Source organism: Megalobrama amblycephala, linkage group LG21 (genome assembly GCF_018812025.1).
Source record: "Megalobrama amblycephala isolate DHTTF-2021 linkage group LG21, ASM1881202v1, whole genome shotgun sequence".
Classification (NCBI taxonomy): Eukaryota; Metazoa; Chordata; class Actinopteri; order Cypriniformes; family Xenocyprididae; genus Megalobrama; species Megalobrama amblycephala.
In genome coordinates, this window is record NC_063064.1 from 27,850,019 (window position 1) to 27,862,551 (window position 12,533).

Here is a 12,533-nt window from a genome sequence, read left to right on the forward strand (position 1 = left end):
AGTTAATACATTAACTAATGTTAACAAATGAACCTTATTGTAATGTGTTACCACAAATTCAGCACAAATAAGATGATTGAGCACACATGTAAGATCCAGAGAGGTGAAACAGAATATTTTTGTAAGTTGGATTCATAAAGACTTCACTTGTTTCTAAAAGAATGATTCAGTGATAGAAACATTTTAAACAGTAATCTGTTGCCACCTAGTGGCGAAACAATGCAATTGATAGTCGTTATTAGAAGCAAAGGTGATTTATTCAATTTTGATCGGTAAAGTAGACATCAGCGTTTATATCTGAATAATACACTTTTGTACGCTTTTTGTAACAGAAATGACACTGTGTGTTTGACAAGATTGTTTGTGAAGCTGTTTCCATCTACACATGACAACTCTTTTTAGATCAACGGCAGTGCGAACGCAGATTTGAATGTTGTGATTTTATTTTTGCCAAAGGTTTAATATACTTGGGGGAATTGTTGTCAATTAGGAATTAGATCATGTGGGTGATGAAATCGAGATCTTTTAAAGGTGCCTTAGAACTTTTTAAAAAAAGATGTAATATAAGTCTAAGGTATCCCCTGAATGTGTCTGTGAAGTTTCAGCTCAAAATACCCCATAGATTTTTTTTTATTCATTTTTTTAACTGCCTATTTTGGGGCATCATTATAAATGAGCCGATTCAGGGCTACTGGCCCTTTAATTCTCCTGCTCCACGCCCACGGAGCTCGCGCTTGCCTTGAACAGTGCATAAACAAAGTTTACTCAGCTAATATAACCCTGATCAAATGGATCTTTACAAAGTGTTCATCATGCATGCGGCACTTCGCCCACCCATCACACCAGAATCATTTTCGGAAACGGATGATTTTTTTTTTTTATATATTGATAATATGGTTACATCCCTGCTATATAGACAATATAGAACTCCATATAAATCTGTTACAGATACAGTAAAAGAGGCTCTGCCTCCTTTCAAACCCCCTTGCTTATATCACACTCTTCCTGAGGAACTACTACTGCTTGCCAAAATCGACTCCAATCATTTCTAAATGGCCCGTGAAAACAGTCTGACCTTACGACCTAACCCCTGACCTTTAATTCCTGAGTGATTTACCTTCTTCTGCAGGACGTTGATCTTGCGCTCTTTGACTTCCAGCATGTCTTTCATGTCTCTGATTTCCCCAGCCAGTGTTCCCTTCTCCTCGGTCAAGTCTTGCAATTGCTTCGTCTTCTTATTAAGGAACGATTCCTTCTCCTCCAGACGCAATCGAAGAGCGTCCACCTAACCAACACACCATGAGCATGAGAGTGAATGCAAAGCTGAGGACAAATATTAGGTTAACAAGTGAGGACATAATTCCGTTAAAATAAAATAAAAAATAAAATGACAATGGAATTCTATGAGGCAAGGACAAAAACAAAAAATATAATAATAAAATGAAAAAGTAAAATAATAAAAAATAAAATAAAAAATAAAAACATTTGTAACCTCTGTTTGTAGGATGGCAGCGCGTTGCTCTTTGGCAGTGAGGGACTCTTTGAGCACTTCAATATGCTGTTTGCAGTCTGAATTCTGATTATTCAAAGTTTCCAGTTTTGTTTGCAGAGCTAAAAGCTCAGACTCTTTTTTCGAGAGCTCCTGCTTGAGTTGGTCAATCTGAAAGAGATTGAGAAAGAAAAGAAGGCATAGAGAAAGAGAATTTTCTGTTATTTATGGGACAGGGAAATCATTTAGCACGTAAAATGTTACAAAACATCTGAGTATCTCTAGACAATTTATTTTTAATGAATACATAACGAAACATGTTCATATTTTTTTTTTATATAAAAACAAAAAATGAGTAAGGGAGTTTTCTTCTCTACATCTGTACTCTCCTCACATAAAAGATAGATTTCAGAACGCAATCCCCATTTAATATACATCAGCCATATCAATTATTGATGAAATGACTTCTATAAATATCACAACAAAACCCCCAGCTGATTCACGAGCATGTTAGATACAGCGAAGACATCACTCATAATAATACCCACGCACGTGCACAAAAATCCACCTCCACTAACCAATGAGAGATAGAGAAAATAAACCTTTCTGTCAAGATACAAGCCATAAAATTGTTAAAACGGTGGTGCAAAGGGAGGTGCAAATCAAACAAACCAATCCGAACTCTGTAGCAGAATATCATTACGCTTCAGTTTAAAGGCCAATTCACACTGAACCGACCGATGGAAGTGTTTTGACAGGAAACACTGTCAGCACGGCCGTGAGAAATATTTACACAGATCCTACAGATCCTATTTTAATACTGCTGCTTCTAGCATTACTCAGCTTACCAATAATTACAATTCCACGAGACATCTGTGAGGATTTTCTCTGCCACTTCCGTGACATTTGAAACCCTTCACTGCAATTTGTGAAAAAGACACATTTATTTCTTTATAAAAAGTTCAAAGATATATTTCATCTGACGATGCACTGATAGCAGAATTTTGGCTACCAACAGTATAATAATTTAAATGATTTTTAATGTTAACAGATATTATAATTAGACATATTTACTCTGATATTGTACATCTTTACAGATTTATCTGCTTTTAGAGTAAACATAGCAAACAGTTTTCACAATCCAACTCACTTCAGTAATACAAAACATGATATTCAAAGAGAAAAAAAATTAGGGCTGGACTTTTATCCATTGAGAATTGATTGGATCGTGTCTCTATGACGGGCGGTTGGAGAGGAGGGGTTGGTGATGTCAACCTGAATAGGACAGTTGTTTCAGTGACAAAGCAAGTTTTTACATTTTGATGCAAGATTACAAAGACAAACTTTTTTTTTTTTTAATTTGGAAGAAGAATAAAAAATCGGTAACCAATTTTAGGGACCAATTCTCACTATTAACTAATTACTTATCATCATGCATATTGCTAGGATATTGGCTGTTTATTAGTACTTATAAAGCACATATTAATGCATGACAATATTCTACATCCCTTAATCCTACCCAATCCCACTTTACTAACTATTAATAAGTCATAGGCAAAAGTCATACACTCTAAAAAATGCTGGGTTAAATATGGACAAACCCAGGGATTGGGTTGTTTTCACCCAGCCATTTTTTTCAACCAATTTTGGATTTATTTTTTTAGCCAGCAATATAGTAATATAGTAAAAGGCCATTTTTTGCTCACCCCTAAATGGGGGCAAATTTGTGGGGTATTTTAAGCTTAAACTTGACCAGACCAGAGACTTATATTACATCTTGTTAAAGAGGGCATAATAGGTGCCCTTTAACCCAACCTGCTGGGTTTGTCCATATTTAACCCAACTTGGGTTGTTTTTAACCCAGCATTTTTTAGAGTGTAGTTAATATTCAGTTAATAGTGAGAATTGGACCCTAAACTAAAGAGTGACCAAAAAATATTTGGAAACATTCACTAATGAATTATGCAAAACCAGGAATGTTTATTAAGAAAGGGTCAATGCGGATTTCATGTCCACTTTTAACAAAAACTGTTGTTTATATGATGTAATATCACACGCTTCAAGTAAACTCAGGTGCCAAAATATACATAATCTGTCTGTTACTAATAATTAAAGGACTAGTTAGATTGTGTGTGAAAGTTGTGTTGACTATTTTGATGCTCTTTTCCCTATTTTTGTGTGGTCAGTATGAACTTTTCTGTCCTACGTTTGTGTTCAACAAACATACAACAACATGAGAGTAAATAATGACAGAATTTTCATTTTTGAGTGAACTATCCCTACACGTAATCAGTAACATCACAGATATATTGTGCGTTTTACTTTAACAATATTACCTGCATAAACTGATTTCTTTGTGTCTATGGCTGTTTATAGTTTAAAGCTCCCGAAAGAAGTTGTTTACCTTGGTCTTCATGAACTTGGAGTGGTTTTTGTAGACCTCCATCTGTTTGATCTCCTCCTCTCGATCCTCAGTGTTCAGCAATCCATTCGCCTTCAACATCTGTATCTCATCCTCCAGATCCCGAATGTTGCGCTCCAAGGATGCGATTTTGGTGTCCTGGATAAACAATTTAGTGGAAAAATTAGCGACGTTGTGCTCCATCATCTTAAGCAAGTAAGACAACTTTGGTGCGACTCAACGGATCGAAGCATGCCAAACCCAATTCCCAACAGACAGGCGGAATCACAACAAGAGGAAGACAGGGATATGCGAAACTCTAACGTCTTGCAGCATCGCCAGTGAGTAGCTGCAGTACTGCTGCAAAGCCAAAGCAGAATCTGTCTCTCTCATGCTAATGGATCAGCATGTAATCACCATTTGGTAGTACTGAGCACACATCCAGCCCGGGCGGAGAGACGCTCTGGGAAAGCGAGCAGCACGCGTGAGCCTCTTTGGACTGTGAGACCAAGAGTTGCAGCGTTGCAGCTCCTTCGGCTTTTTAAATAAATAATACAACGTCTTTGGCATTAGCTATGGTCCATCTCCCATTCAGACATAAGAGAACGTTTGGTGTTCCTTCTCGCATGCTCTCTCCGGTAACCCGCCCTTCCTTTCCGCTCTCTCTCTCTCTCTCTCTCTCTCTCTCTCTTGCTCACTCTCTCATCATTTTGTTTTCACAGACATCAATAGGCACCATTTCCACACAGGGCCTTTGAAAACCAACATCCCATTTCACACATACTGTACACAGAGAGTCCATTTCCTAGATAAATGACAGCTAGGCTTATCGTCAATATTTTAAAGGCATAGTTAAATGTGCAATAGTGCTAATTGTTCATCTAGACTAAGGTTGTAATGCTATACCTTGTGGCTCTATGAAAGATAATATCCATCTTCAGAGCATAAGCAAACACATCACATAGCTCTCTCTTCTGTCATCCTCTCCCACGCCTGCATTTGTGCTCTCTGTGTAAACAACTCCACCTGTTCCCATGGCACCAGAATCAGCATCCCTGCTCGGCCAATAGGGCGAGAGAACACTACCGGTGATGCTAAAGGTTAAAAGTGCAATGGAAACCAGTACAGGTGGAGCGGCTTTTGCAGTTTTTGGTTCAAGGGTAATGCATAAATCGAATTAGCGAAATTACACTTTGAATAGGAGTGTATTATCAGTGCTTACATGTCACATGGATGCAGTGGGGAACTCTGGGTAATATTTAGCTCCAATCAGAGAGGACCCGAGGGGTGTGTGCGTGCCTTGCATGAGGTCATGCTTTATTTTTAGAGCAGTATGTAATGCTTCTGCTGGCACAAACCCACTTACTGTTTCATTCAGCCATTAACCAGCATGCTGCAGTGGATCTGCCATCAGACATTTCTTTTGTCTTTCTGGTTTATTCTGTTCATATTCTGTTTGCTTGTTCAGTCTATTGTTCTTCCTGAGCAGCCAGAACATGCCATATATAATGAACTTCATACTTATGACAGTACACAAGTCTTTTGTACTCACCAAGGATGCATTTATTTGATCAAAAATACATAAAAAACAGCAATATTGTGAAATATATTATTATTATTATTACAATTTAAAAGAACTGTTTTATATTTTGATATATTTTAAAATGTAATTTATTTCTGTGATGACAAAGATCCAGTGTCACATGATCCTTCAGAAATCATTCTAATATGCTGATTTGCGGCTCATTTCTTATTATTATCAATGTTGAAAACAGTTGTGCTGCTTAATATTTTAAGCAGGAAACTGTGATACATAATTTTAAGATTTTTTAATGAATAGAGAGTTCATAAGACCAGCATTTATTTGAAATGGAAATCTTTTGTAACATTAGAAATGTCTTTACTGTCACTTTTGATCAATTTAATGCACCCTTGATGAATAAAAGTCACACCACTATATATATATATATATATATATATACATACAAACCCGATTCCAAAAAAGTTGGGACACTGTACAAATTGTTAATAAAAAAGGAATGCAATAATTTACAAATCTCATAAACTTATATTTTATTCACAATAGAATATAGATAACATATCAAATGTTGAAAGTGAGACATTTTGAAATGTCATGCCAAATATTGGCTAATTTTGGATTTCATGAGAGCTACACATTCCAAAAAAGTTGGGACAGGTAGCAATAAGAGGCCAGAAAAGTTAAATGTACATATAAGGAACAGCTGGAGGACCAATTTCAAATTAGGTCAATTGGCAACATGATTGGGTATAAAAAGAGCCTCTCAGAGGGGCAGTGTCTCTCAGAAGTCAAGATGGGCAGAGGATCACCAATTCCCCCAATGCTGCGGCGAAAAATAGTGCAGCAATATCAGAAAGGAGTTTCTCAGAGAAAAATTGCAAAGAGTTTGAGGTTATCATCATCTACAGTGCATAATATCATCCAAAGATTCAGAGAATCTGGAACAATCTCTGTGCGTAAGGGTCAAGGCCGGAAAACCATACTGGATGCCCGTGATCTTCGGGCCATTAGACGGCACTGCATCACATACAGGAATGCTACTGTAATGGAAATCACAACATGGGCTCAGGAATACTTCCAGAAAACATTGTCGGTGAACACAATCCACCGTGCCATTCGCCGTTGCCGGCTAAAACTCTATAGGTCAAAAAAGAAGCCATAACTAAACATGATCCAGACTGTTCTGTGGTCAGACGAATCAAAATTTGAAGTTCTTTCTGGAAAACTGGGACGCCATGTCATCCGGACTAAAGAGGACAAGGACAACCCAAGTTGTTATCAGCGCTCAGTTCAGAAGCCTGCATCTCTGATGGTATGGGGTTGCATGAGTGCGTGTGGCATGGGCAGCTTACACATCTGGAAAGGCACCATCAATGCTGAAAGGTATATCCAAGTTCTAGAACAACATATGCTCCCATCCAGACGTCATCTCTTTCAGGGAAGACCTTGCATTTTCCAACATGACAATGCCAGACCACATACTGCATCAATTACAACATCATGGCTGCGTAGAAGAAGGATCCGGGTACTGAAATGGCCAGCCTGAGGTCCAGATCTTTCACCCATAGAAATCATTTGCTGCATCATAAAGAGGAAGATGCGACAAAGAAGACCTAAGACAGTTGAGCAACTAGAAGCCTGTATTAGACAAGAATGGGACAACATTCCTGTTCCTAAACTTGAGCAACTTGTCTCCTCAGTTCCCAGACGTTTGCAGACTGTTATAAAAAGAAGAGGGGATGCCACACAGTGGTAAACATGGCCTTGTCCCAACTTTTTTGAGATGTGTTGATGCCATGAAATTTAAAATCAACTTATTTTTCCCTTAAAATTATACATTTTCTCAGTTTAAACATTTGATATGTCATCTATGTTGTATTCTGAATAAAATATTGAAATATCATTGCATTCTTTTTTTATTCACAATTTGTACAGTGTCCCAACTTTTTTGGAATCGGGTTTGTATAATGTGAAATATATATATATATAAACAAAAATCATTCACAGATCTTTACCTTCATCTCTATGATAGTCTGAAGAGCTTTAGTTTTTCCAGGGTCTGGGTGAAGCTGGTTTCTGCGATGAAGCTCCTGAGAAAAAAAATGAACATTATGATCAACATAATGTCAAATACAAAACATAAAAATAGAAATACCAGAGCTAAAACCTTTCATAAAAATAAATATATTGTGAGGTTAAAATCCATTACTTAGCCCTAACACTATCCCTAACCCTGAACCAACCAAAAACATCAGAGAGCAATTTTTAAAGTTTCATCTTATTCATAGTTTTCAGTCACATGATTGGTGAGGAGACCTGGGGCCAGTTGCATAAAGTACTAGTATGACCAACTAGCAGTTATTATTATTATTATACAAGGGGCAATCAGTTTTACTTTTTAGTATCAAATTAGTCCAATCTACATTTTTATGTAACTGACCTAAAACAGTTCTGAACATTCTTAAAGAAAAAAATGTGATGACTAACTTGTAATGCTAGTCTTAGCAGTTTATGCAACCGGCCCCTGGAGGGCAAAGCATTCATAGACCTGCATCAAAGGCCTGTCAATTTTCCATCTCAAAAAAGAAGAAAAAAATATGCGAACAAAATGCAAGTTTTTGGGTACTTGTGATCCATAAACAGCACCTGCTGCAGTATTTCAATCACTAAAAACAGCAGGATATTGAAATATGTGAAAATATGAAAATTGAGATATGTGAAAGACACTTAATCCACCTTAATGTACTAAAACAGTGATGTTAAAGAATCAGATTCAGTATACACCTTATCAATGATGCATACTGTGTATACTGGCAAGCAGATGAGCACAGAATATGACAGCAATGTGCTAAATGGTTATAATGGTTTTCTAGGCCAACAAGAAACTGTGCATTGTATTACATTCTGGGTTCATCTGCTTGTTTGTACATAGTATGCATTATCAATAAGGTGTATACTAAAATTGGTTGTTTAACATCAATGTCTTACTATATTAGTATTTGGTAAAAATTACTGGAGGGCAATGGAGGAAAGCCTTTTTTTGCCCTCCAGGTGGACGCTTCTATAAAGGTGTGATATCATGTGAAAACTATGAATTCTCTCATAGTGAATAATGTGCACTATCTATGTGGTTGCAACAGTGCTGGCATGGATCTCCTCATGTCTTTCTCTTGGGTCCAGATGACTCAGAGACCATATGCTGTTATTATCTTAGTTGTATCTGACTATCTCTCTGACGATTACAATGGCAAACCACTTAACCTCAGATTGTTCCATGAAGACTGTCTCTGAATTATTGTATATCTCTGTCTCATGTATTGTTACATGCTCATGTTTGAAAACAATTCTTTTTGCAGTTCTTTTTGGTGATGCAAACAGAGCAAAAATCATAGAACCCACATTGATGTATACAGTATATACATATTACACTGTGTCTTATCCAGGTGCGGCACAACAAGTTTTCTGTCCTTTTTGAAAGCTAAAAAGTGAAAATTCACAGCCAATAAGAATGTATTTGATTTTAGAGGAAAGAAGAAGGACCAGTCTTGGTATTGTTAACCTTTAAGTTTACCAACTTTAGGGTGTGTTCACACTTGTAGTTCCAAAAAAGAAAATGGTATATTTAATCCTGGTTCACTTAGCATTCACACTGTCATTTTTAAGACCGAACCTGAAGATACAAAACAAAAAGATGGCTTTTATGACTTTTTTTAACAGCTGAGAACTTGTGAAGAGCTTATAAAATGTGTAAAAGAGTCAAAACAGTGCCAGGAATTCCTCTGTTACACACAAACGAAGATCCTGCTGCAAGGAGACTGTACTGAACTGTAATGGGTAAAGTAGCTCCTATGCCGAGGAAAAACTGTCCTTTTTAAGGTTGCATGTCATGTTTTTGGTTCATTTACATGTCTTTGGTGCAAGTTGCATTCATATTTCAGTCAAACCACACCAGAGTTCATTTGGAAGCACCGAAGTTTTGACGGCAGCATTCATATTTCTTCAAAAAAAACGCACAAACAGAGCAATCGTTTGTTTTAATCAAACCAAACCTGCAAAGTGTGAACACACCCTGAGTGACATGCATGGTTCAAAATCCACTTTCAACCCAAAAAGTTTGAGTAGAACCTGATACCTCTCTCAGATGGATGTTTTCCTTCTCTTTCTGGTCTAATATCACCTCTAGGTGGCCCAGCTGAGCTTCGGCTTCCGCAATACGCCTGGCTCGCTCTTGCTCCTCCTCATCTGATGCCCTTCCTGAGGCTGGGGGAAGCCCTTTACTCTGCAACATCTCCAAAAGCTTCTTTATGGACTCGTCTCTGGCTCCCAGCGTCTGTTTCTGCGTCTCGATCCTCAGCTCCATCTCCTCCAGCGTCTTCCTCAGGAGGAAGAGCTCTTTGGCCTGACGGTCGTGTTCGGCTTGGAGCCGACGGAAGTTCTCTTCGGTCAGCTCGATGGTGGTGAAGTGCTCGCCCCCACCGGCCCGTGACCCGCTCTCCTGCTGGAGAAGATGGTTGAGGTCGCGTTGAGTCCTCAGCTCGTCCTGCAGGGCCTGAATGGTCAACTGGAGGTGCTGAAGAAGGAAGGAAAAGCAGAGATGAACTTGACAGGCTTTGGGATCTTCAGTTAGACAATAATCAGAGGGTATGCTCAACCAGACCCATTCAGAACATGTTTTGAGAATGAAAACATAAGGTCAGATTTGAGAAAAACGTTATATAGACCCCACTGTGGTGTATAAACATGTCACACTGTGTCTTAAAGGGATACTTCACCCAAAAATGAAAATTTTGTCATAATTTACTCACCCTCAGGTTGTTCCAAAATTGAATGAATTTCTTTGTTCTGTTGAACACAAAGGAAGATATTTTGAAGAATGTGGGAAACTGAACAGTTCTGGGGCACCATTGATTTTTTTTTTCCTACTATGGAAGTCAATGGCGCCCCAAAGTGGCCTGGTTACAAACTTTCTTCATAATATCTTCTTTTGGGTTCAGTAGAACAAAGAAATTTATACAGGTTTGGAACAACATGAAAGTGAGTAAATGATGACAGAATTTTCATTTTTGGGTGAACTATCCCTTTAAGGCCCGTTCACATCAAGAACGATAACTATATTGGCGTCCACACCAACGCACAAAATGATTTAATTTATTATAAATGTGCACTGCAGTTATGTGATCTGTTGCTTTAAATGCTCAAGCTCTTTAAAGCAGGATGGATTCTGATTGGCTGTCAATTTTATTGTTCATCAGCTGAAAAAAAAAAATGTGATTCCAATGATATCATTATCTTTGTCATTATCGTTATAGTTATGGCGTAGACTGCTATTCTTCTCAGTTTAGAATGATTTTTAATTAAATATTTTAAATATGTATACTAAATCTTTACCGTTATCATTAAAGTTATTGTCCTTGGTGGGAACAGGCCTTTAACCAGGTGCGACGCAACACGTTTTCAGCATCAAACAGCCAATCAGAATGTATTTGATGATGGAAGAAAGAAGTAAGGACTTTGAACCAGGGTTGTTATTCTTAACTAAAGCTAAAACTAAAACTATTAAAAATTATTTTCTATAATTCAAATTAAGCTGATATGAAATATAAATGTTAGATGAAAAATTCAAACTTAAAATGAACAAATAAAACAAGTGAAATAAATATGTTTACGATGAAGTACTAAAAGTATTAAAACTAAAACTGAAATAAAAATTAATTAAAGTTATTTAGATATATTTAAAAAAAACTAATAAACGACAAAATCACATGCAAAAAATACTAAAACTAATATAAAAACTAAAAGCTAATTAAAAATATGAATGAATACTACAATAGTATATAAATAATACTAAAATATGACCTTTGGACCAATGAGATTTCACTTTGGGTGGGGCTAGAACTGATTGCCTATAGCATTGCTGCGTCTGTACTGGTTTTGTACAGATTACAACTTATCTGGTTAATTTTTGCATTCATAATGGCTTGATAATGAAAGACAGACTGCCAAAATTAGCAATATCTGGATATATAGTATCTTAGTAAAGGAATCCAAATGAATGATATAGCGGGAAAACCACAGTGAGGTCTATTCTAGGAGAGGAAACAGGAAAAGATAAGGTTTCTCCTGAGAAAACACTAACTAATAACTCGTTAAATAAGGTTAATGACAAAAAACTGTGCTAGAAATAGTCACAAGATAATGGGGTTTTCTAGTCTATGTGGCACATGTGGTGCCTTGGGCAGAATGAGAGAGTATATGGGCCCAGAACTGGATCAGATAACCCACAATCGTCTCTGGAAATTTAGATCAACACACACCCTTGCGCTATCACAAACAGAACACACAATTCTGACAGAAGAACCGGTTCAATCGAGTATCACGGGCATGCTTTTAGTCAGGATTTTAGGAAAGGATTTTAAGGCCCGAGTACCCCGTCTTAGCTTATCTTGGAGGAACATGGAGGAGCAGATAAGGGAAAATGTTCCTTTTTGAGGTTGTCCTTATATAAAGATCTGATCCATTTAAAGATAATAATTAAATTGGCAATTGTGGTCTCAGATCAGCAGCTAGTAGGGATGCACCGATATCAAAATTTGCTGTTGTTATGCTGAACGATAAAAAGTATGCTTGACAATGTAATCCATAACGTTTCATCTGATTTTTTGTTTAATTTTCCAAATTCAGTCACTCTTAAATACATGTATATGATTTTATCATGTGACATCAAAAACATACCATAGAATATGGTAATTGAAATCTGGCAATAAAATAAAATAAAATAAAATAAAATAAAATAAAATAAAATAAAATAAATAAAATAAAATAAAATAAAATAAAATAAAATAAAATAAAATAAAATAAAATAAAATAAAATAAAATAAAATAAAATAAAATAAAATAAAATAAAATAAAATAAAATAAAATAAAATAAAATAAAATAAAATGCTTCTTATGAAAGCTTGTTTCTGCCTTCAAATAAAAACAATAAAAAAGGTAATTGCAACTTTTTATCTCACAATTCTGACTTTGTTTTGTGGGTTTATATGTAAGAGTCAGAATTGTGAGGTGTAAACTCGCAATTGCAAGATAAAGAAAAGTCAGAATTG

General features: G+C 36.5%; 1 protein-coding gene across 5 annotated transcripts in view; it reads right to left on the bottom strand.

Annotated features, from left to right (window-relative positions):
- erc2 (ELKS/RAB6-interacting/CAST family member 2) overlaps window positions 1–12,533 on the bottom strand; it is a 67,310-nt gene that overhangs the window by 24,968 nt on the left and 29,809 nt on the right. For all 5 annotated transcript variants that reach the window (XM_048172783.1, XM_048172781.1, XM_048172782.1 and 2 more), the window contains 5 exons: window positions 9,563–10,000; window positions 7,446–7,520; window positions 3,894–4,049; window positions 1,493–1,660; window positions 1,118–1,285 (listed from right to left, as the gene is read on the bottom strand). In XM_048172783.1, coding sequence (XP_048028740.1) covers window positions 1,118–1,285; window positions 1,493–1,660; window positions 3,894–4,049; window positions 7,446–7,520; window positions 9,563–10,000 — 1,005 coding nt within the window. The remainder of the gene's footprint in view (window positions 1–1,117; window positions 1,286–1,492; window positions 1,661–3,893; window positions 4,050–7,445; window positions 7,521–9,562; window positions 10,001–12,533) is intronic.